We start from the raw sequence: 26,653 nt of genomic DNA, 5'->3' as shown, positions 1-26,653 counted from the left end.
CCGTAATAAATTTACTTAACATCGTTTGCACTCCAAGGGCGCATGTGTTTCTCTGAAGGTTTTCTATGAGTAGACCTGCAATCTCAGCCCCTCAGATTAGATGCTACCACTCCAAACACCACCAGCCTCCATAGGGTTGGCTGGAGGTAGAATCACTCAACTAAATGTTGAATTCCAAAAGGATTCTGGACAGCACCTACAGCGATGGGGGCTCATTGCAAGAACCTACAGTGAGTCACGCCTTCTCCAAGATAATGGGAAACCCTCCATGCTTACATTCCAAGAGGTCCTGCCTCAGACGTGGAGGACAGTGCGGGGCTGGGATGCGTGGGGGCTCAGCGTTACACAGAAGATCTATGAAAACTGAATAATCAAGTCATTTCTCAGAAAATGAATAAGTAAAGAGGTCCCAGCCACAAGGCTTCAGGGACGATTTTTCTTTTGCAACTGTCCATTCCAAAACTCAGAAGCACTGCCTTATGCATTCTCATAAGCACACAAGAACGGCATCCAGAACCAAACGCCAGCCTCTGAGAGATGTGATGGGACAAGAGGAAAGTGTTAGGACAGTGAGCGACATTGCTGACTGGAAACTTTCATTTCTATCACCATGGACCATGGCGCTACCTGGAATGTTTTATAGAACACCACTTCCACACTACAGCACACAAAAAAAAAACTGCATCATATAGGCAATTTCCACTTCTCTGTGGTCAACAACAAAGGAGATTTTTTTTTTTGAACCCAGTAGCAAAACACCATTGCTTAAAGCACCCAAAGGAGTTTGTATAATTCTCAAGGCACTGGCAGTCTGCTATTTTTGAAGGAAAAGGAGGCAATCACACCATCTATTTGAGACTTGGATTATTCTTATCAAAAGACCTTAAGATACCAGGCAAACCTAGTTACTTAGTTCGTTGGTAAGTCTCAGAGTAATCAATCTTAATCTTCTAGTTAAGTATCAGTGTTATTCATGTAGCTGTCAATGAATTTTTCTCTGCTAATGTTTTTGGTTTAAACCAGGAGTTCACAAGATACTACAAGTTACTTGCTTGAGTTTAAATTATCAGCAAAAGTTGCATAAGTTAACAGTGGATCTCCACTCTCTTTTTCCCCCCAAAGGATAATCTTTTTTTTTTTTTAAAGTAGGAGACATTTTTTAAAATAAAAAAAAAATACAAGCATATAAAGTGAGGTCCTCCATGATTTCTCTGTAAGGATTTGTTTTCTTTTAATGTTATGAAATATATTTCCTTAAACAATATGCTTTGATTATCTTTTTCCAACCACCTTTCTCTCTCTCAAACTGACTCCATCATGTTCTTTTCGGTTTCATGCACAAAGCCTCGCCTCCAACCAAACCTTCAGACTGTCCATGAGATATTGGGTAGGCCTACTTATTTAGTGTAAGTTTCCTTGGAGTAATCAGTCTTCAAGTTGAATTTCAGGGCTAGTCATGTAGTTATCACTGAGAATTTTTCTCTGCTGATATTTATGGTCTCAAAGAGGAGTTCATGGGATGCTGCTGCTGTCATGGGCCTATCCCAGGTGATAAGCTCTGGCTGAGCCTAATGAACACGGAGCCCTGGGTGCTGATTTGGTGGACTAACTATATATAAATCACACGCACACACACACTAACTGAATGGACCGATTTAAATGAGATTACTTTGGGACTACAGAATTTTGACCTGATATAATAAATTTTTATGCCATTACATATCTGTAGCTAAGATATATGAAGTTATTAGAGAAAAGGAAAAACCTTGACTAGAGGGGAGCCATTACCATCCCAGGAGAACAGTTACTTCCTTTCCCTCACAGTCCTGGAGCTTCACGCCTGGAACAGTTATGCTCGGCTGCTTGGTTAAGGTTAGGTGTCTGTACCTGGGCGGGGGGCGCTAGTTCATCTTCTACGTACCCTGTTGAAGCCTGCGTGCAGAAGAGGGAGGACTGAGGCCTCTTCACAGTCGCCTGATCTGCAGCAAAGCAGAAAATGGGGTCACTTAGCAAATGCAAACCAGGACCCTCATGCTGAAACATGGACAGAGTGATGAGGCGAGCAGGGCGTCGGCTCTGAGAGTGACTTCTTGACCACACATGCCCACGGAGCGTGGCACCCTTCAGTGACCGAGACTCCCACACCCGCCTTCAGATGCAAATAAAACACCAACAGTAGAGGGAACTTGAGCAGTGTGCATGAGGGAAAGCACCACCACATACACCTGAGAGCCCTCCCCAACTCTGGGCTCCGGGGCAGCTGGAGCGAAAGTCCCACAAAGGGGCAGGAGGCGCAGTGCTCATCCCAGAGACCACTGTCCTCCCTGATGTCCGAAAACCTTCTGGAAGCACAACTCCCACTCCAAGACCTAGGTGGGCCCATCTCTCAGTGTGAGGAAGGCAAGTGGCCACCACAGGCTGCAGCGCCCCAGGGCCAATGGGGAAGAAGTGGCATCACGAAAGCCAAGTTAGAGGGGAGAAGAGGAAGCAAGAATTGATTATTGTCACTCATGTCACGGGAAGGTTTCCTACATGGAGCCTACAGTTTGGTCTCAGGAATTCAGTTTGAGTAGAGGGTGGAGGTCGGCTTTTCCTGAAGTCACGCTGTAGCCACAGTTCCACCTTTATGAGAAACGGTGTCCCCGAGTCAGCCAGCAAGTAACATGGAGAGGGGACCTTAGAAAATAGGGTAGAAAAATGGGATAGTGAAGGTTGGGTGGAGAAGTAGGCAGACAACAGGAAGAGAAACCCCAGGGCTTATCTGTGGCATTCCTTGTAGCCCATTCCTGCCCGACAGGGAGGAGCCGGCTCCCCTACCCCCTTTCCTCCTCAGGAACTCATGATTCCACCTTCTCTGAATGAGAAATCAGGAGAGGCACAAAAAGGGCTGCAAAGGTATTAATAATGTTCTGTGTCATCAGCTGTGTGGCACAAGCTCAGCATTCATTTTATTATCAACTCCCTCATATATGAGATATTTTAAAAATAGGAAAAAAAGTGAAAAATAGTAACAAGACATAGTAAAGCATTACTTGTCAAGGACACGTACACATACACATTTTTGCTGCATGAGCTGGAAAACAGGAAAGTTCTATTCCTGGGCCCATGGAATCAGCCAGGCTTGCGGAAATGCTCTGTGGCCTGGCACCCACTGGTATCCATGTCAAGACTCTTGGACCCTATGAAGATCTCATAATCCCCAGAAGATAAATCCAAGCTGAAGCAGGCTAGTCCCCCATCTCAGTTCCCCTCATTCTTTCCCCTTGAGATCCCGTCTCCTATCAGGAGGGTGAGGTGGTAAGGAAGCACTGGGGCAGTTTCCTCACTTTCCTTGGCTCACAGCCCGTGGCAGGTATCAAAATGAAGAGACTCAGCTCCTAACAAGAGACTGAAGGAACAGCAGGGGAGGAGAAGTCCTTGGTTAGGGCAAGACTTTGAAGCCAGGATTTCCCACTGTCCCAGCACGGCTTTGGAGTGGATGTTTCAAATCTCTCCTGGGCTGGGCCTGCTTGAGGGAGACAGTCTCTGAAATGCTGGCCTGTCAGCTCCTTCATTGCGGAATCTGGGCCCATCACCACAAGGGGCCAGGTCCAGTCGGCACTAGGCCCTAATTAAGGTCTTATTCTCTCTGAAGCTAATGATGGCCATTAAGTGACTAGGACATATTTTGATACTTGCAAAGACTCCAACCATTGTAGCTGTCCAATCAATTTTTTTCCTTCCAGGTCTTTTATTCTAAGTGCTGGCCATTTCAGACAATAAACACAGCAAGCAGTTCCTCATTCCAGTCTCGTACCTACAGCTAAATCCCTCTTTCTTCATTCCAACACTGGCCTGCATCCAGCTGCCCTGCCTCTAACCACGTAACAGTCCCAATGTAAACTGCACAATCCTTTTCTTGCAGTGGCCTTGGCACCTCTGCTCTCGTGCTACAATTTGCTTCTTCTTAAGGGAAAAAAACAAGCATTCTCCCATCTCTTTTCTTCAAAAGAAAAACATAAGCTGGAGCCGTGTTCTCTCCTGATCTCCTCCTCCCCAGATTTTCTGCTCATTTCTAGCATATGATGAGTGATCATTTTTTTCCTGAGGTGTATGAGTATGAGCTAACAGCGATTAGGTATGATAGAGAGAAAAATGCAGATGTTTCTAGAAACTTGCAAAACAAAGAAACCCCCCAAAGTAAGATCTAAAGTTGCTGAAGCCAAAGACAGCGCCCTTGCCCTGCTAGCTCAAAGACTGGATTACACCAGACAAATGTTTCAAAATGAACAGTACTGCTTCCAGCTGGGGCGGGAGGGGAGCTTACGCTTGTGAAACCACTGCGAGGATCACCGTGTGCTCGGAGGGATTTGTGGCCCGGATCGACCTGCAATGACAAAGCGCCAAGTCAAACCAGGTGACCAGGCCTTGTTATGTTAACTGAATACAGAACCACCTCCTAGTGACAGTGGCACAAAATCCAATGCCCCTCTACAGGAAAAGTCTGAAAACACATGGAATACAACAAAGAAAGATGCCCGTGTGGATTAGGACAATCTCTTTGTGTTTTACTGAAAAAAAAAAAAATTTTTTTTTTAAACTCCCAGGCAATTCTCCAATAGGTAAGAGCTGCCAATTTTCCACTTCAAAAACTGGCAAATTCCACTTAAATTCCATGTTTTCTGATGGAAATTCCACTCTGCAAGAAAATTGGCAGTCCTACAAGTCTCTGGTTATCAGTTTGTACTTGGGGACCTAATTGGGTTGGATCCTTTTTCCTTTTAAAATAGTACATAGTTGAGAAAGTTGACCTTTTAATAAGGATTGCTAGCAGCTGGATATACAAGGGCAGGTTAAAGTGTTAAGAACCGTATAAAGAGCCACCCACATTTTTCGGCTGTACTGTTACTTGTGCTTCAATGCTTTAAACAACTAGGTCACCAACTCGGGCAGAGAAATGTTGTAACATATAACTGTCACTATAATGATATCTGTTGTACTGTGACAACCTGTCTACAATTTGTTTATTCCCTAGGAACTTAACAGGATTAAAATACCCAAGGATATAGATTTCTGAGGTCCATGAGTCTTCTTAGAAAATGTGCTATTCTGCAACTCAGATTCTGGATTATTCTGAACAGGGGTCATGATCTGGATGAACTTTTAGTAAAGGGCCACATACCTGACTCTTAGCACAAACAAGCATGCTTGTTTTGATCTGTCTCCTTGGGCTAGCCTTTCCTTCTTTCAAGATCCCCCAGAAGGGAACCATCACCTTCCAAAACAGAAGGCTCAAGGCTGCTCCTGAGTAATTCGTGAAACAACCTGTATTTGTTTTTCTTTCTAGCTACTGGCATTCCTGCTCCTCTCCCCTTCAATGTGTTTGCACCACTGCTCCCTGAGGACAGCCAGCTCACAGTGCTTCACCTCTCTGACTCCAAATTTTCCTCACCTTTCTCCAAAAACTTACCTTTTCCATGTCCTATTCCTTGAGACCTCACTCTATGTGAATAGAAGGTTCAAGAAAATGACCAGCTGTCATCTTCCTGCAGAGTGAAGTTTCCTTTTTTGCATACATGGTGTTTGAATAAGCTCCTTTGGAGAGAATGCCTTAACTCACTATAGGAAAGCAGGAGTTAGGTCAGGCCCCTCCAACTCCAGCACAGACTACTTCCCAGTTAGCCGTCGCACAGAACAGGTCCCTGAACAGTACCATGAAGCTACACTTACTTCCTACCTGGGAGCTACTGAATTCTCAGCAGAAATACCGGTAGCACCAAATGAGAAAAATGTACAGCATTTCAGAGGTGCGCTCTCACCTGCAGGGAACACTAAGCTCTTCCCACCTTCTTCCAGCCTCTTCTGCCCCAACAAGGTGTCCTGGGTACACTGCTGGGCTGCATCCTGAGGGGTGGGACTTAGGCAAGAGGCCCAGACACATTATGAATGTAACTGGGCAGGAGTTCATACTCGCTCAGCTTCTTTTGAGAATGGCTTCTGTGTTTTGGGTCCCTTCCTGCTGTTCACCTCTCCTCTCTCATTCCTCCAAAGAGCTGGTGTGGCCAGAGGGACCAGGACCCCTTCCTGCTTGAGAGGATTAAGGGGGACTGGGGACAAGCAAGCCAGAGGTCCAAGGAAGCATGCTAAGCTAAGGTCTAGTCTAGCTCCAAAGCCAGGGATCTCGGGCCAGAGACAATAAAGAATGCACATCTGCTGGGGATGGGTCCCCACTCATCTTAGGGAACACATGTGGGCAGGCCAGCACCAGCAATCCTCAACATGATGGGTAACGGTTGGTAAATAAATCAGCAGACACGTAACCCAGCTTCTGAACTGCACAGATGCCTCATTGTTTTCCTGTGCAGCTGAGACAGAAGTTCCTTTATCATGAAACAAAACTACATTTCTTTATATTCAAGGTAGACTACAAAGCTTATCTACTAAAATTGGACCTTTGCCTGAATTAAAAGAATTCTTCCTATCAACTTCTTTTTACATCTGAGGCCTATCTTAAGTCATTCTATATATGCACAAAGAATTGTGGCATTTCTGCCAGAAAATCAATAAGAAGTGGAGACAAAGAAAAAGCAGACATACTTAATTATAGGGGACCCAATTCTAGCCTGAAAATCATTTTATATATATATTTCTTACTACTAAAAATATAATCCAAATATTTTAAGATACATATTATTTATTAATATATATAATAATTAATTAGGCAAATGTTTCTATGCAGGAAGGCAAGATTATTTGAGACTAGTAAGACATTTTTAAGATAGGTTCCTTAAGAAAATTTCTTCTTTGGGAAACTGAAAATGGTCGAAGACTAGCAGGGCAATGTCTTTAACAAGAAACTTCTTTTAGTCCACTCATTTCTTTCCAGGGTACCAGAGGTTCTAAGAAGCCAGTTCCTTACCTTTCATTTCACTTATTAATATTCAAGACAATTCCAGCTCCATACATAATTGGACACTGCCCTGCTCTAGCATTTAATTAGTGACCTCTTCCCGTCCAGCTTCAAAGCATTCCACTTTTGCTAAACGGATCAGTTCATCCAGAGCTCACTCTGATGACTGCATTTCTGTAGGAACAGGCAAGCATTTCCTCCCCAGAGTGCAAGCATTTCGGTAAACAAGCAGAGGGTGGAGGTGGGGGTTGGATCCCTGGAAGATTTTCTGCTGGTGCAAAGTGGCTGCCTTCCCTCCACAACTGCTGCAGAATCCACCCCTCTGTGTCAGGCATGGAAAAATGTCTATTTCACACATTTCTGATGTTCATTTTGGGATAGAATAATTAAGATTAAAATATCTGGTTTAAATCCAAACCATATCTGTGTAATAAGAACTGTGTGAATTTCAAAGTTATTTTTGTGTGAAATATGAGCAATACTCAAGGGGAAAAAAATACCCTGAAGTTTTCAGTGGAGCCCAGCTCGCACCTCTAAATTCATCGGAACTCAAATGCGGAAACATAAAAAAGGCCGTATGAGGAGCTACAGTTTTCCTCACAGAAATCCATATCTATTGCTTAGAAACATCAATACATATTTTTAAATATTTGAGATGGAACAAAAGACGTCTCTAAATGAATTTCATTTTAAGCTGGTAAGTGAACATTTACCAACATATTAAGATAACTAAGGTACCTGCACACTGCTTCCGCATCGAAGTTTTGAGTTTGTCTGTGATCGATGACAATAATTTCATGATGTTTATCTAGAAAGCATTCCAGGGCTGACTCTGGAGTCCGAGTGATATTGCACCTGTAGCCGGCTCTGTCACAGGCCCACCAGAACCCATCACTCTGACTGTCTTCCTTTGCAAAGATCAGCAAAACCTGGGATACACATACGAAAAAAGAGGATCTTAACAGAAGTTAAGAGACCATTAAAAACAGGCCAACAAGATACTGATTTAAAGTGCAGCCTCTGGAGAGAAGCTCCCTGCATTCAAATCCCAGCTGGTCCACTGATTCAAGGGTGTCTTTGAAAAGATAGTTCATCTCTTCAGCCTACAGCTTCTCGACCATCACACGTGGTAAGAACTGTGCCACAGAAGCGACCTCTGAGGCCTGAGTGAGCACAGAATAGGTGCTCCATCACTCTGCTGCTGGCTGTTGTCCATCTGTAATTTCCTTTTGGCTTTGTTTTTAAATAGACTGAGCAGTGAAATGATAACCGGCCGATCAACACAGGTTTGACTGCGGTGCACATATTCACTTATTTGGTTCCAGAGCAGCTGGTGTTGGCCTCGAAGTACCTGGAGGCCACCTCTCTGAAATAGCACTTAAATCTCTACCCAGCCACAGAAAGGATGGGAACGCAAAACAACCTCAGAGACTAATTCTAACACTAAACACTTCCCCGATCTGGTAAGTGATGATGAAATGTGAAGCAACTGGAGCTAAGGTGAGGAAACTTGCCTCTTTTTCGCTTCATTGAAAAGTGTAGCCCTGCTCCCTTGAAAGAAGGTAGCCATACTTCCCACCACGGTGTCCTCATCAATCCCTGGCGGCCAGAAATCCAGAGACAGCCACACCCGCACTTCAACTTGTTCATTTATTTGTTTATGGTCCATCTTCCCCACTAGAACTGAGCTCCAGGACAGCGGGGACCTGTCTGTCTTGCTCCTGCTGTGACCCCGTGCCCAGCCCCGGGCAGCACTTAACTGCCTGCTCAGTAAGTATTCAGCGAGTGAAAGGTAACTACGTATAGGCTTTCTGCAAAATGCAAAGGGTTTTTCTGTCAATTGGAGTGAGACTACCTCACAGCAATACGTCCAATAAGAATAACATACAATAATCTCAAGATATTGATAAGGCGTTTAATATTCTTCACCATCTACTTCTGGTTTAAACAATTAGGAACACAAATGTGGTTTCTGTTCCTCTAGGCCAGTAGCTAATATCACTCTTCATGAAATTCTGAATGTTTCATTTAAAACCAGAGACAAGACGAACTGTCCAATCATTACCACTACATTTAAAAAATGCTTTACTAATTGAAAATTGACAATATATAGAAAAACAGAAACAAGAGTATAATGAACCTCATGTACCTATCACCCAGCTTCAGCAATAACCAAGTCCTAGCCAGTCTGATTTCAGTTCTTCCCTACCCACTTTCCCAACTCGTACTAGCTTGCAGTCAATCCCACATATCATTTTATTCATATGCATCTGTTAAAGATTCTTTCCTAAAACAAAAAACAAAACAAAAAAACCACAACACAATTTCATACCTAAACCTCTCCAAAAATTCCTTATCATTTCACATCTGAATGTATCATAAATGTCATTTGTTTTACACTGCTTGAATCATTTCCTGTTTTCTCAAATGTCATGTTTCCAGAAGAGAAATAATATTTTCCAGCATGATTTTGACATTTTCTTCTTAACACATGTCTTGAAATCATGTACCAGTAACACATGAGGCAGCCATGCTTATTAAGGGCTCACTCTGGGCAGAGGCCACTCCTCAGTCCAGACTGTCCCCAGAAACCTCAGCCACAGAGCTATTTCCAGGAAGAAATGGGAGGTGGCTCTTTCAAGAGAAGTGGAGGGCTCAGGGGGAGCTCTTGATAGTGAAAAGAAAGCCTTCAAATGAACTGTTAACAATAGAGCTGCAATGAAAAAATTAGGCAGAATGAACTGGTTTGTATGAAAAGTCACTAGCCCTTTACTTGATGTGGCTATGGTTTTGCATGAGAAGCTCAATATGCAGAGCCTAAAAGTCAGAAAAGGGGACAGAACTTCTTGTATCATCTGCCTGGCTGAATTATGGCCTGCCGAACAAGAATCTCAATACTCTGTATTTCCTGTATGCCTCAGTACTTGACTAACGCAGTAAGAACCTAACTGTATTCCTATATTGGACATCGCTACGGATATTAACCTCATATGTCTTACGTGCTTTTAAAAGACTAGAATGTTCCACTTTTGGAAAATAATATCATTATTCAAATATTTCCTGAGCAGCTACTACGTTCCAGATACTGTTTTTAATTGCTTAGAGCAGCCTGATGAACAAAATAAAGACCTCTTGCATTAGGAGTGGAGGGACAAACAATAGGCATAATAAATATGCAAACGATGTGGGATGTTAAAAGCGGTAAGTGCTGGGAAAAACAGCAGGGCAGGGTGAGGGGGTCTGCAGTGGGTGTGGGGAGCAGCATTAAGTAGGGTGAGACGGGTAAGCCTCACTGAGAAAGTGACATGCAAAATACAAGGAAGGAAACAAAAGTCAAGTTGGTAACTGAAGAAAAAGCAGTCTACCAAGAGGGAACAGATCCACTGGCCCCTACAATGGGACGCATGCCTGATGTTTGCAAGGAACTGCAAGGAAGTCAGTGTGACAGAGGCGACGGGGAGCGGGCGGGAGAGGAAGTCGAGGTCACTGCAGAGGGCTAGACTGTCCTGAGGCCTTGCAGGCCATTTTAGGAACGTACAGTGGCTTTCACATGGAAACTTACAAACGAATTGACAGCGGCCACTCATAGCAATCATTCCTTGTTCATTTCTGCATTTCTGATGCATTGACGTCTAAAGCCTTGCTGACCCCTGAGGGCTAGCCAACTCTCTAGTTCCTAGAGATGGCAAACAACTTGTCCAGGATTGCACTTTTCACGTGCAAACCAATCCAGAGCCCCTACCCCTACCACCTCTATCACCACCTAACCCTCTGGACCACTATCCACTTGCCCTAATCACTCTCAGGCCAGGTACCAGACAACTGGGGACAACCCTTCTGCCCAACACTCCTCTGGAATGATTCAAACTAGCCAAACCTGTTTACTTTGCCTCAACCCTTCGCACAGAAACCACAATAAAGGCTCTTGCCCACATCTTCGCCTTAAACTCCCTGCCTCTGATCAAAGGGAGCTTCCCACAGTGGTCCTGCACTGCCTGCCTCCTCCTCTTGGGAACTGGGAGTAACTGACCTTCAGTGACAGTCTCTCCTAGCCTGTTGGCCTCACCCCACCTGAACAAGAATAACATCTACATTTTAAAACAAGAATATTTATATTATCAAAACATTCACTAGAGAATTTCTTCGGGTAGTGCTCAAAATTCTTTCCATTTATAAAAAATTAATTCAGAAAGAATACTTTTCAATAATTCAGCTCCTAAGCAAACTGAAAATCTATGGGAATAAAAAATACATAATTTTAGAGTAAAGTACTGTAGTAATCACCTTTTTTTTTTTTTTTTTTTTTTGATGACTGCCTATCTCTGGAAAACTGTACTTCCTCTAGGAAAGCAGCTCACCCAAGGAACCAAAGCTGTACTCTCTGTCCCTACCTCCTAGGCCACAGCTGGGCTAGGAATATTGTTTCTGGGAATCTGAAGTTTGAACAGAGAGACACAGAGGCTGGGGATTAGGACCCACGGCTCATTTATAGTAGAAATACTGAAGGAAGAACCTTAAATTCTTCTCTAAATGCTCAGAGATAGCTCATTGCCACCCTTCCTAAGCCATAGATTTCCAATTCTCCCTTGGATTCTGCAAGAAAAAAAATACACTATCTTTCTAATATATTTCTTACTCATTTACTATTTTGTATAAGGCAGTGTTACTGGCAACCAAAGAATATAACCCAAAGAAACTTTACGTGATAAGAGTCTCTCTTCAGATATATCATTCTATGTATCAATATTTAGTTTCTTTGTCAGACATGGCCATTTGTAAATATTTATTGACCATTCACTGAGGTAAATCCCATAAAATGATTTTGCAAAATATATTTTTAAAAATCATTAATAAAAGCATACAACTAAATTTAATTTATAAAGAGTTAAAATAAACTCTTACTTGCTCTAAATAATATGTGGAACATTCTTTCAAAAAATACTTTGGATGACCCATCACACAGCTTGTTAAGAACTCAGAGTAAAAAGCTAACAGAGACAACCATGGTCCAGCTCTGCCCCAGAACCCAAGCAGGGGAGAGACTCAGGTAAACAGGTACCAAGAAACACACTGATAAGTCGCGACCAAAGACAGAGCACAGACATGGCACCTAGGAAAGAAGCTAGGCACAGGAGAACGGGCAGCAGGAAGTGGTCTGGTTTATCACCCACACTGTACTGCTGTAAACACAGCAAAAGAGAAAACAGATAAAGAGCAGCTCTGGGACAAAGCCTGGGACAATGAGGAAACGTCTTCTGGAGCAGATCTTGGCCACTATAGGACCTGCTCAGGATCAGAACACAAATATAGGAAGTTTTCACTTCGCACAGTAGTGACAGACCATATAAATGACCATGCAAAGCAATCTTAATGAATGATGGCAAAATGATTGTTCCATGATGTTTAGAGATTTTGTCAAAACATAAACTTTCTTATTGTTGGTTATAAATTGATAGGGAAATGGGAAAAAAAGTAAACATTTATTCAGTGCACTGTAATTTAAAATATTAGAAACAGAATTTAGAAACTTTTAAACTCACTGAGTAGTTTGAACAGTGCTTGCCTTCTTCTAGTAGGATAAATTATAATACAGAGCGAGCCTCTTTTCTATGCCTTGGCCAATTATAAACTCCTAAGTTTGCATTAGCTTCCAATATTTTATCCTCTGTACTTTCAATGTCATGAAATACCTCCCGAGTTCCTTTACTCAATGTGCATTTTTTTTCCCACTGGCATCATGTCCTCTGTGACATTTCATCCTTTTTGTGACAACCACTTTCTTCAATGATTTCAATAAGCTTGCAACTAACTTCCTGTGGCTCCCTATGCAGAATCTCTCACAGGCAGCAGTGTCCACATTCCCACAGTCAGCTATTTCTCCCCTCACTCCATCTACATTGCCATTTCACTTCCAGCATGATCGCTTCCCACTTCTTTCTACACTCTCATCTTTTGGGGCTAACTCCCTCTTTCAATGATCAGCTTTTGGGTAAGGCCACGTGAGTTATCACGGAGCGAGAAGGTGGTAACACAACTGCACACTTTGCTGTCTGTGCTTGACCTGACAGGCAGACACTTTCAAAAGAGTGATGTGATTGGTCACTGTTCAGGCTGCACATTTGTCTCTGACTATGCAGCACATGTTACTTATGTAATGCCTTGCAGACTGAAGAACTCGCAGCAAAATCTGTGCTTCAGGCAATTATTCACAGTTAACACACCAGCATGACTGCAGTCTTTGGGTCTGGTACTATTTAACCCTAAAATTGGTGTACGATGGAACTGTGCAAAGTGAGGGCTACCAGTACAGCTCTCCCAAAGTAGCTATGAAGGCCTCAAACCACCATGCAGGGCCTCCCTCTATTTCTACCTACATCTTCTCAGAACCACAAAGTTTAACTCATCTTTCACCCCAAGCCAGTATGATGAATTAAGGGCTGATCCTGGGCAGGGCTCAGAATGACATACAGGTGTCTGGCCTAAGAGGCTGGAGAGGGGTAGCACCCAGACGGGAGGTGATTTGGGGAGGGAGGAGGCCCAGGGGCAGGAAAAGGGACCATGACTCTGAGGAGTCCTCAGAGCAGGAAGGGACTCGGGGGTGATCCATCACCTCGACTCAACAGGTGAGGGGTCGGAAGTAAGCGATTTCCCCCAGCAAAGCGGCGGCAGAGCTGGACCCACAGTTCCCAGCCCCTCCTTCAGTGATCTTTCCTCTTGCTTTGCTAGAAATCACCATAACCATTTCTTTGACAAGGTTCATCAAGGAAGTACCGAAAATTATCTTTTTGAGGATAGCAATAAGCTGTTTTTGCTAGCCAAGCGAGAAGAAAACTATATCCCTGGTGAAGGCTAATTATGACAAAGATGGAAAAAAACCTAACTTTTCCTGACCTTGAAGAAAACAGTACAAGTGTTCATTATTATTAGTCTTCTTTCTAAAAAAGGTATGTCTGTGTCTCCAAATGGATTACCGATTCCTACTATTAAATATCTAATTTTCAGAATACTTGGTTTGGCTTTAAGCAAAAGCCAGGTAATGAGGAACTTCTAGAGTTGACCACATATACAGATCATCTAAGTTGTATCCACATAATACTAAACAATTGGCCAATGTGATCATAGGAGGTATCAATTCAGTTGGGGGAAAAACGGTTTGGGAGCTTAAATGTCCCTAAGAAAGTGATGCTAACACATCTCGTTGGGGATCTGATGTTAACTAAATTGTGAAATTTGTGCAAATTGGAACTATGCGAACTGAGGGCTTTGTCAAGCAGATATAGATTTTTTTTTTAAAGTGAAGTACAGTTGACTTACAGCATTATGTTAGTTTTAGGTGTACAGCAAAATGATTCAGTTCTACACATATACATATACATGACAGTTCTACATATATACAGATACGGTTATATATATACACAGTGAAGCTATATATATATATATATATATATATATATACATACATACATATATAAAATATATATATACACACACACATATTCTTTTTCAGATTCTTTTCCATTATAGGTTATAACTAGATATTGAATATAGTTCCCTGTGCTATAGAATAGACCCTTGCTGTTCATCTATTTTATATATAGTAGTGTGTATTAAGCAGCTATAGTGTGATGAGAATTTAGGGCCAGCCATGATACTGAAAGGACTTTAAATATACTCTCTCACTTAACAACCCTTCCACAACTCTTTGGAGGTGGGCATCAGCCCCATTTACAGACATGGAAACTGAGGCATGGAATGGTTAAGAGACTTGCCCAGTGCCACACAACTAACAAGGTTTGAACTGAGGTTGGCCCAATCCCAGAGACTGTGTAATCATTAAGTAACACACTCTATTTTCACCCCCTAAAATATTGGGCCAAAATCCCTAACAACTCTGGGGTTTTATGAAACTTGCTGGGTAGAGGACACAACTTGGTACCAGTAGTAAGGACATGCTGACCACATCAAGTTACTGAGTGTGAACATCTCCATCACTCCATCATTTCAGTTAATATGTGAAGAACAGCTTGAGGCCAAAGGATCTCCAATCCCTAAACACAACTGAAGAATAAATTTTAAAGGAAAGGAGGAAAAATCTTAGGCCATAGCTGTGAGGATCTGTTTCCAAGGCCAACCGGAAAGCTCAGTGTGCAGGGAGTGGGGGCCACACTCTAAGCAGAAACGTCAACTCTACACACAGGGAAGTCAACGTGCTCTAGGCACGGATGAAGAAAAGGCTGTTTGACTTTCAGATGGTATCGTGTTGATATAAATCAGCCTCATAATATTTCTCCTACTTTTAATTTTTTTCTTTTTTGCCAAGAATGGAAAATATGACTTGCTGTGAGTCACAGCTACTCACCCAGCAGAGCTGTGCTCTGTAATACCACGAGACACTGCCACCCGCTCCACTGCTAACAGCGCTCCTGCCAGCCCACGTCACACATCCCCGGTCCCGAGGTGGGAGCAAATTTCCCCCGGTGAACTCAGAAACGCACCCTCAAAAGTAACCACATCCTGGAATAGTCTTATCAAGTTAGTTCCTCCCAAGTCCTGAGGGCTCTAGCCTGATGTAGCTAACATTTTCAGCATAGCAGTGAAGTTACAAAATAGGTATTTTTCTCCAAGAAAAAAAATTAAAACTAATGCTCCAGGACATGATTTAATTTTTCTAAGAGAGGTGCAATGGCAGCAGCAGAAGCACAAGAACATGTGACTAGGTATCACTGCCCTACAAGCTGGAACGTTTTAGACGGTAAAACCGACCAGCCATCTCCGGATGATCAGGGGTCATCATGCGACCCCCCTTCCCCTGCAGCACCTGGTGTGGAGACTTGAGCACACAGGTACACCACAGACTCTTACTGGATGGATCAGGGAGTGAAACTATGCTTGAATGAGGCCCAGTAGTAAAGGCATCCTTAGTTCCAAGCTGAGTTTCTTGTCTTTAAAAAAGAGGGAGTCTTAATCATTCTGTCCCTTATTCAGAGAGGGACCCTTGACCACCTGTGTCTGCTGTCATGGGGGTCAAACTCACGTGACAGGAACCAGGCAGGGTACATGGAAGCACTGGAAATATTCCACCTCTTGTGCTGGGTCATGGGTTCACAGCATTAATTTTATTATTGTACTTCATAGCTCACGAGCACAAATTTAAAATATTTTGTTTTGTTTTAATATGCCAAAAATAATAAGTCCAAAATTATAGTTAGTTTTTTTGTGATGAAGAAATGGGGCCATTAGGGGATATTTAAGTACTACAAAGGACTATATCATATCTGACAGGACAGAAATATAATACATTTGGAACTTTGTTATAAAAATTGACTGCTAAGCAAATATATTGAAAATAACTTAAGAGTAGCAACTAAAATAAAAGCATAACCTATAGCTTCTAAAAGAGAAAATAAAAGGTAGTTCTGAAAACTGTCAATTTAGCAAAAGGGAGAAGAAAAAAAAAGTATTAAATAGAAAATACTATTAAAATAAGGCTAATTGTATCAGTAATCACACTCAATGTAATCAGATTAAACTCACTGATCATTAAAATAGGTTTTAGAAAAATAAAACTGTGTACTGCTTACAAGAGGGATATTTAACATAAAGTTGTAAAGAAAACTGAAAATGAAAAGATAGAAAAAGATACAGCAGGAAAATATTAACCAAAGAAAGCTGGTCTAGCCATATTACCAACAAATAGAAATTAAGGCAGAAGTTTAAAGAGGGATACTACATAATAATAAAAGAGATAGTCACCAAGAACATAAAATAATCCAAAACTTGGATACACGTTAACATGACCTACTCAAAATATCTGAAAATATTAAGAAATTTGGAGGATATGACATAGCCATTGCAGTAAAAACTGACAGAACAGTCAAAAAACTAAGATAGAGACATTTGAATAGCATCATTAATAAAGTTGAATTAATTCACAGATAGAAAAACCCTTTATTCAACAAATAGAGATATATTTAAAAAAATTTTTTTGTGGAAAGTTTCAAAACTGACTACATTATTAACTACCAAACAAGTTACAACAAGCATGGAGGAGTCAGTAACAAAGGCATCGCAGTAATCCACAATGGAGAAAAGAACATACAGTCATTTCAACAAGTGGAGCTGGAACACCTGGACATCACTACGGGGTGAAAAAGAGCCTTGATCCCTTTACTACACCATACATAAAAATGAGCCTGAGATTGACTCACAGGTCTAAAAGTAAAATTTAACAACAAACTTTCCAGAAGAAAACAAAGTATCTTCAACCTGGGATTAGGTAAAGATTCTTAGAAGACAGAAGGCAATAACCATCAATAAATTAGACTGCATCAAAACTAAAATTTGTGCTCAAAATTTAGCTATGAAAATGAAGAGAAAAGCCACAGATTGGGAGAAAATATTCTCAAAACCTGATAAAGGACTTGCAACAAGAATATATAAAAAAACTTCTACAACTCAGTAACTTTTCAAAAGTCAACCTAATTAAAAGTGGGAATGAGACTTAACTAAACAGTCACAAAAGATTTTAAAAGATGGCCAATCAGCAAATAAGAATTCAACATTATTAGGCATGGAGAAGTTAAGTGACCATAAGACAGTACTACTCACCCACTAGAATTAAAAGACTGGCATAAATATTACCAAGGATTTGGAGTAATCAGAACTTTCATGTTGCTTGTAGGAGTAATTTTTAAGAAAATATCTAGATGTATCTTATGAAAGTAAACACACCATTGTTTTGAAGGTTCTAGCAGGACAGTTAGGCTAGTAAAACAAAAGGCATTCAGATCGGAAAGAAAGTAGTAATGATACGATCTTGTACATAGAAAATCCTAAAGCATCTACAAAAAAAACTGTAAGAGCTCATAAATGAGATCAGCAAGATTGCAGGATACAAACTCAAAATACAAAAATAAATTTTATTTCTATATCCTAGCAATGAACAACCCAAAAATGAAAGTAAGGAAACAATTCTATTTGCCAGAGCATCCAAAAAAAAAAAATTCAGGAGTAAATCTAACAAAAATGTAAAAGACGTACACTAAAAACTACAAGATATTGTTCAAAGAGGTTAAAGAAAATCTAAATAAATGCAAAGACATCTTATGTTAATGGATTAGAACACAAAGTTGTTAACATAATATTCCCCAAATTGATCTACAGGTTCATTACAACCATTATCAAAATCCCAGCTGGTGCTCCCACACCACCTGAAGTTAACAAGCTGGTCTTGAAATTCATATGAAGATTCAAGGGACCAAGACAACCAAAACAATCTTGAAAAATAAGAAAGTTGGGGGAGTCACACTTCAGAGTTACAGAAATCAAGACAGTGTGCTGCTGGCATAGGACAGATGTGTATCAATGGAATAGAACTGAGAATCTAGAAATAAATCTCACAATTAGTCAGTTGATTTTAGAAAAAGACGCCAAGACAATTCAATGAGAAAAAAATATTCTTTTAAACAAATTCTGCTGGGACTACCAGACATCCACAAGCAAAAGAATGAAGCCCTACCTCACATCATATACAAAAATTAAGTCAAAGTGGATCATAGAGCTAAATAAGAGCTAAAACTATAAAACTCTTAGAAGAAAACAAAGGAGTAAATTTTTGTAATCCTAGATCAGGCAATAGATTCTTAGATAGATACTAAATGATGAAGAAAAATTTCAGAATGATGCCTACTGCCCAATACCTTTCAAATAAAATTTAAAATATTCAAAACATATTAAATATTATTAACAGATACATACAGATATAGAAGAAATAAATACCTATCATAATCAATCTCCGAATAGTGGTTACTTTTAGGGAAGAGAGAGGACGGTGAGGAATAAATAGGGCTTGAAAACTATTTGTAACCTTTTGTTTCTAAAAAGAACTCAAACGAATAGGGCATACTTGCCAAAATAAATTTATCATATTTGGAAAAAAAATAAAAAGAACACATTTGAGAAAAGTGGGTATGGGCATCCCATGAATATCTGAAATACTTTACAATTTAACAAATTATATTTTACAAGAATGAGACATCCTTACCATCCTTATCATAAGCATTCATTGCCAGTACAGCACAGGGTGAAAAATGAAGGTAAGTTAAACTAACTGATCTAAAGCTACACTAATCCCAAGAGAGATTCTGGAAATTACTTTGGGAATAAATACTGACATAAGAACCTTTGTCAAGTCTGTGCCTCCAGAATGAACACTGGAATTTTCCACTTGTTTGTATCCTATACAAATAGTTGTGGCTTATGTTTATTTTAATAAATTCTCTCTCCCTCTCTCTCTGCTCCTAAATCTGTTTTCATCAAATTTTCCCAAGCTGAAATCTCTTGGTTTTTTTTTTTTTCCCCTTTCCCTAGGTTTGCATTTCCTTTTTCCAAGCGACGGTAAATTATTTTCTTTTCCTTTTGCTCATAAATCAAACAGTACATTTCTTTGGTTGGTTTTCACTTTCTTCTACATGTTAATTGGTTTGTTTACGTCTTTTCTGCATCTTCACTTGTTCGAAATACAGGGCTAGCATCCAGGTGCTAACAAGTTACAGCTTGACAAGGAGGAAGGTAGCTTGGATAGGCCTCCCAGGAAGACGCACATGCGATGGGGATTTAACAAACCCTCTCACACCTATGTCCTCAAAGAGGGCAGAGGGAGAGGCTGTGGGAGGACATGACTGCTGTCCTTGTTAGAGGGAGGTCAAGGCTGCAGGCACAGGCCCTTCTCTCCCTGCAGCCAGTTCCCCTGGTCTTTCAGAGCCCAGTACGCTGCTTGGCTCAATTACAGGGACAAAAAAGAGGCGCCTTTGACCATCTTTTCTTCCCAGCCAACAACAGGCATCACTATCAAGCACCTTCCACTGCCAGGCGGTGTCTCAGGCACCCCATGCTTCTTCAAATTACTCAAATTCCCTGTGAGAGAGGCACTGCTATCTGCACTTCACAGACCAGGCACTGGGTAGAGAAGTGAAGCAACACAGCCAAGGTCTCACCACTGGTTAACGGCAGAGCCAGGACTCCCACCCAGCTGCGGCTGATAGCAAAGCCCTGCCCTTAACCACATGGCTTCCCTTTCTGGCTGCAAAAGCAGCAGCAGCACATGGAACACACTAGTTTTTTGGTGGAAGAGTTGTTCTCCCTCAAAGCTCACCATGCAATCTACCTACCCTGTTATTTATACTCAAGATGGGGCAATGTTTGTCTTCAAGGAAACAAGGTGATGCCTCAAGTATAACATTAATGAGAACAAGCACTTGCACACAGATACATACACTGACACCACATATGGATGCACGGGCGTGCACGGCGGGGCAAGGACAGCTATCTGCTGTGTGTAGCATGAGGAGAGCCCTCGGACGGTGCTCACATAACCACATGCTCTGGAAACCAAGCCCCTACGAGGAAGCGAGGCGTACCTGGATAGGATCCTGCGTCAGTCTCATGGGCCCGATGCGCACCTCCGCAGAAGAGACCTGCTGAATAAAGGACAGCATGTGAGCCGTGGCAAGTCTCAAACTACAGGAACTGACAAATTCTTCCTTACACTGGGTACGACGTCATGCCACTTTGCAGACGCTGAATAAAAGGATCCAATTTATTGACATGGAGACGGTTTATAAAACATGTTGAGCACAATCCTGGTTTTGTAAAAGAATATTTACATTTATGTGCACTGAAATGTCTGGAAGGATATATATCCCCAAATGCTAAGTGGTGGGATTTCAGGTAAGTGCATGGGGTTTTACAATAAGCATGTAGTCGTTACGTCAGAAAACAACCCAACCATTATTTACTGAGCATCAGCTCTGCTGGGCACCATGCCAGGCTGTTATTATTCTGAAATTCAAAAGAGTAAAAGCTTCTCTCATATGCGGGGGCTAAAGCATTTCTGTGATTTAAGACCTGTCCCGATATTTAAATCTCATTTTTTTTATCTTCATGTTTTAGTGTGAGGAATACACAGCTTACTCTTACCCATGTTTACCGTGACTAAATTACTTATTTCAGTTGTGTCTCCTCAAAAAAACTGAGTGACACAGTACCAAGACCACGGGGAGCTGAACCCCGCCCCACGACTCCAGGAACGAAGGGTACGTGCTCACTGGCCAGCTCCATCTCGCTGCCGGCAAGCACAGAGCCAATGTTCGTCTTTATTTTTAATTACTTTACTTGGATTTCTAAAAATGACTTTTCTCTAGACAACTGGATGGAGGTCTTGGCCTCACCTCCACGGACCCAGGTTCATTCTCCTCTAAGAGGCTGCAGTCGTTGTGCCTCTACTTAGAAGTCTGGCCCCATGAGTCGAATGGGACACCTTCAAGAAGACCAGAGACACTGCCATGACCCAAGGGTCAGAGGAGGCGTCGTCAGTTCAACGAAAAAAGCAGAACTTTCTTTAGAATTTGAAGACTAAAAATTTCCCTTTCTCCCTTCTTGCCCCTTAACTCCCGGTGGGCAGGGTATGAATCTTCTAAACAAGATCACAAACTGCTGACATCTTTTTCCTCTGTAAGGCTGATCCCTCCGCCCCACCCTCTGTGGTGGGGTCTCAGGAGGGCAAAGCAGGGCTCTACTACTCTGCTCAGGAAGGAAGCCTCCCGACACGGGGTCCTCCTGGCAGGCCTGGCCCCACTCTGCCAGTCCCTGAGCCTCTGGACCAGCGATGAGTTCCTTCACTGTTTCACTTCAGGCAAAAGTGACAGTCTCAGATTGCTTTTCTCTAAGCAAAACCATGTCCTGCAGGGTTTGTCCTGATACCAGCGCCCAGTGGATGCACACAGCCCTACAAATTTCACTGGAAGAGGAACATTACAGGCCTCCCGTGTCCCCGGGACTCTGCCCCCACCTACCGCAGCTTCACTCTAAAAGCCAGAACTTCTTGTCTGAAAGAGACACTCCACTTCAAAAGCAGGGCAACCGCCAGCATTCTGCTCAAAAGCTAATGATTAAGAAGTGAAACCAAATTGGTACAGAAAGACAAATGTGATTGATCATCTGAGATATCTCTGCACCCTCCCTGCGGCCACTCTTGGGTATACAGCCTCCACCACACACCCCTTCCAACAAGGCCTCCTGTGCTTTCTCCAGTGAAACTGAGCCTAAACAGGGACATTCAGGGGCAGAAAATAAATGAAATATGAAATCCATAAAAATTTAAAAGGAATAGAATAAAAAGTGACTTGCTTTGGAAGGCTAAGGGACTGGGGGAAGGGAACTGACTGCCCAAGATATAATGATAATTCTCTCCTAACTTATACATTCCTACGTACTTAGAAGAGACCAGTATGTGCATGATGTTGTTAAACAGGCCATTTTAACTCTTCCAGGAGAGCACGTGATGACTGTGTGAGCCTGTCTGTCCTCGGCACTGTGCTAGGCACTTCCGTGAGAGTGACCTTGGCGGGAGTCAGGCAACAGCCACTGAGAGACAGCATGGGGTCTGAGAAGCAACCTTCACCCTAGAACACCCTTTATGTGCTGAAAGACAGGAAAGACCCTACAACTCTCTCCTACAGCCACAGGAGGTCCCTACCTGCGTCCAGGATTTTAACCTCTGCCTGATCTAGTCAGCAGGAAGCTGCCACCCTAGGCAGAGTCCAGGAGACGAGCTGCAACGCGGGTGAGCTTTCTCCCAGACCCCTGGCCTCTCCCTCCTGCATCCACCCCCTTGCAGCACCCGCCCCCCCCGTGCTGTCTCCCCGGTAGCTTAGGTGCCTCGGCTTCCCAGCTCCTCTCGTCCTGACCTACACTTCCCTCCCTCGCCTCTTGGCCAGCCTTCTCCTTCTTGGTCTGTGCTCCCAGCCATCAGACCTCGCCTTCTGTGTCCAAGAGAGGTCAGCCATCCCAACAGAACCGGACGCTCTCCTGGTGGGCTCTGCAAGATGGCCCACAGCGTGACCAGCAGCAGGTATGGTCACCACAGCCGCAGTCTGCAGAGCTCTCCTTCTGACCCAGGAGGCTTAACTGCCTGCGTCCCACCCATTTGGAGAAGAATCATGAACAGAATCATGAACAGAAACAGGAGACCCCTTACTGATGTCTGTGTAGCCAAGCCAAGATTCTCTACTTCAAAGAGTGGATTTGTAGCAACTGCAGACACACAGATCCTCAATTAGTATATTAGCTCCGATTCCAGGAAGTGACCACGTTTGCCAAGGACATAGACGCAAGAAGGAGGTGGGGGCACGGGTGACAGAATTCCAGCTCTGGAGAGGAGGATGGGATGAGAGTGTGAGGAGGCAGACGACTCCCAGCCACTCCGACCACACAGCTCTGCCCTGCGGCCCAGGGAGGAAGCACTGCTGGTCGACAGCGCCGTTTTAACTGTCTATCACATAGTGTGTGTCAAGTATTGATGTGTACACACGTGTGTGCATGGTCACATACACACATACATGTATATATACATGCAGTAGGGTCACCAATTCACCTTCAGATGAGCTGGCTCTTCAAGAGAAGAAAAAAGTCCTATTTGGAGCACTTGCTGACTGTATGGTGTAACTACATTCACCTTGGCTGATCTCAAGCTAGCAACCTAGGTCCCTGAATGTGCAAGTGGGAATCTCTCTCTTCATTCCAAGAGGGTCTGTGGGTGGCAAATTCATTCAGGCTTCACTGACCTGCAAATTTCTATTACCCTCTTTTGTTTGAAAGTTTAGCAAGATACAGAATTCTGATTGACAGAAATTTCGCCTACACGTTGAGGCTGAGAGAAAAGAGATCATCTTTCTAGTTTGGAAGGTGGGGAGATCAAGGAAGTCTTCATGAAGATGAGTGGGTCGTGAACAGGAAGAAGAGGAGACTGGGCTGGGAGAGGAATTTCCAGGCAGAGTGGACAACAGAAGCAAAGGCACGGAGGAAAGAATGCAAAGACGCTCACTGGGTAGAAGAGTCTAGAAAAGCTGGATTGCACAGCATGAAAGGGAGACTGGGCTGGGGTCATCCTTCTAGGATTCTGGAGGGGAAATCCCTTTAGATTCTGTAGGCACCAACCACGCTGCAGGTTTCTGAGCAGAGGATTAATAGGATCAGATTTATGACTTGGGGGAAAAAAAATCAAACATTTGGTCTCCCTATTTTCTGGATAGGCAAAAACAGAGATTTAGCAAAAATAAAACAAAGACACTGCTATGAGTAGGAACTACAGCAGTGAAAGCAAGTGCAGAAAATATATTGCACCCATCAAGAAAATAAATGACCCTCAACGCCCACACAGCTTGGCCTCATTTCAAACGAGCGGGAACGCCGAGACGAAGCCCAGCTGGCGCAGGTACACAGATGAAAGAGACTGCGTCTTGAGAGAAACCAAGGTGGTTCAGATGCTGGGTCACCCGAGATGCACCACGTGGCGGGGAGGGGCTGCCACAGCTCTCGGTAGTTTCAGGAATTGGGTTCAATGACCTGGACTCAAGTCTTAGCGCTTCACTTAAACAAGGAGGAGGGGAGAATTCAGGAGAATTCAGGAGAAGGGGTTGACCTTGAAAGGCCTTCCTCCCTCATCTGCTCAGCACAGCCTACTCACCCACAAGCGCCCCCCTCCCCGCCCCGCGGGCTGTTCAGGCCCAGCTGCACCCGGACAGGACTGAAAACTCTCCTCCAGGCTCCTCCTGCGCTTCCAAGGCTTTACTGTATTACTCATTTCAGTATCCTTCTCCCGGGCAAGGTTGTGAGAGTCTTGAGGACCCAGGTGTCTTTTTCATAACTGTATCCCAGCATCGAGAAGGTGCTCACTCGATGCCGATGCTCAGTAAATAGATGGAGTTGAATGAAACTTCCCAAGACCACAGATTTTAAGTCACAGAGTCAGCACTGGGACTTCATCTGTCCTGACGCCCAGTATGCTGCTGCTCGCTCTTTATGTGCCGAGGTGCAGAGCATTAGTTCTGACTGCACTGCCCATCTTTCTGTTGTGGGTTTTGGGACTTTATTCCAGTTTTGCAAATAGACCCAGCACCTGGCAATCCCTGCTCGCATCGTAGCAGTCTGTGCTACTGCTAACGGCAGCCGCCAGGGCTAAGAAGAAGGAAAAGGGGAGTCTGTCTGCGTGGGTGGGTAGGGAGCTTCCATAACTTCTACCTTCCAAAGATGAGCTCCGAGCCTGAATCTTCCCTGACTTTTACAACTCCATGGGAATCCCTTCCTCCCCACCATCTGCTGTACTGAGTGTTCACGCACAGGTGCTCACACACACAGCTCAGGGCAAAACCGACTTCACTTCATGAAAGGGGGACTCCATCGTAAAGATCATTTTTATGTTTAAATGCCATGAATCAGCTCTGCCTGCTGCCCTGGTGGCTCTGATTTTAAAATAATATTTACATCTCTCAAGGTGTCCCCTGTCTACCCTTGACTCCCAGGCCAAACTTCTTTCTTTTATTCCTTTGAGCTCTGGGTAAGCAACAGTTCTTTTTGACTTGTGCCTGTTAAATGGGCCCAGGCCTGCCCTCTGGCTTTGGGCAGAAGGCACCAGCATTGCAGCCTCCACATGCCCCACCCTGAGGCCGGGCATCCCTGCTCCAGACTGGGGACCCCTGGCTCACCCTGCCTCACCTTCCAGGCCCACTGTCCTCAGAACATCCAGAAGGCTTTCCTCCTCCTGTCTCTTCTCAGCCTCAGGCCCCAGTGGTCAGCTCTGCTCTCACACCAGTCTCCAGCCTCCACTTTGCTTTGACTCCAGCCACGCTCTACAGCCTCCTGGCAACTCTGCTGCCCTGGACCTGTCAGTGCCCAACAGGTGGTCCCTATCCACCCCTTATCTTCCTGCTTCCAATTCTCTGACCTACAAGTTCTCAACATGGCCTTCATAATAGAAATAACTGAAGAACTTTTTAAATCAATCAACACCTGGGACCTATTTCAAACCAAGAGAATCAGTATCTCTAAGGATGGGGCCCTGGCATCAGCATTTTAATCTTTTCAGGTACAACTAGGGTTGAGAACCACTCATTTATTCGTCCAAGCAGACATGTCTATTGTCAACTTTAGACTCTGTTACACATTCATTTATTCAACAGGTATCAATGGAGCACTTACTGTGGGGAAGGCACCAAAACCCACCCGGACTCGGCCATCACACCTGAACCCCAGACACCCAGTTTTTTGCAGATACACCCTCCAAAAACACAAGATTACCACTTAGGCAAGAGGAAAATACAGTCCTTTGCATTTGATGAATTATCCCCCCCAAACAGTATCCCTAAATTAGAATCAAAATAAGAAAATTTTTATAGTCTTTTTTGGTTACATACACACATATTATATATGGAAGATTACTCATAGTCATGAGATGCTCACAGTGGGTAGATCTACTAAATTTGTGTTTTATGCTCTGCTGTTTGGAACATTAATTTGGCAGCATGAGATTTTATCACATAAATACAAACATAAATATCTACTCATCAAAATATACAACCATAAAAGATTAATTACTTGACTTTAAAACTTCTGTTCACCAAAAGCAAAAAAACACTAATAAAAGAGAAAAAAAGATAGGTGGTAGCCTAGAAACGACATCAACATTACAAGAAACCAATGAGTATTAGTAACGGGAATGGAACAAAACCCTTAAAAACATCAGTAAAAAGACAACCAAAAAGAAAGCTGTTACATCCAGAAGGAACCCTACTCCAAAATGACACCTGCACCCCAGTGTTCACTGCAGCACTATTCACAACAGCCAAGACATGGAAACAGACTAAATGTCCATCAGCAGATGACTGGATAAAGATGTGGTACATTTATACAATGGAATACTACTCAGCC

The 26,653-nt window shown here is 43.0% G+C and overlaps 1 protein-coding gene across 12 annotated transcripts in view; it reads right to left on the bottom strand.

Annotated features, from left to right (window-relative positions):
* Positions 1-26,653, bottom strand: part of PDE8B (phosphodiesterase 8B) — a 294,732-nt gene that overhangs the window by 94,313 nt on the left and 173,766 nt on the right. For 8 of the 12 annotated variants that reach the window (XM_010949268.3, XM_074360079.1, XM_045512341.2 and 5 more), the window contains 4 exons: positions 20,308-20,367; positions 7,628-7,818; positions 4,307-4,366; positions 1,922-1,979 (listed from right to left, as the gene is read on the bottom strand). In XM_010949268.3, the coding sequence (XP_010947570.1) occupies positions 1,922-1,979; positions 4,307-4,366; positions 7,628-7,818; positions 20,308-20,367 (369 nt within the window). The remainder of the gene's footprint in view (positions 1-1,921; positions 1,980-4,306; positions 4,367-7,627; positions 7,819-20,307; positions 20,368-26,653) is intronic. The other 4 variants (XM_010949269.3, XM_074360080.1, XM_045512340.2 and 1 more) reach the window with 1 other exon arrangement.

This window comes from Camelus bactrianus, chromosome 3, assembly GCF_048773025.1.
Source record: "Camelus bactrianus isolate YW-2024 breed Bactrian camel chromosome 3, ASM4877302v1, whole genome shotgun sequence".
NCBI lineage: Eukaryota > Metazoa > Chordata > Mammalia > Artiodactyla > Camelidae > Camelus > Camelus bactrianus.
The sequence above is the reverse complement of the archived record's forward strand: the minus strand, read 5'-3'. Positions and strand labels throughout refer to the sequence as shown.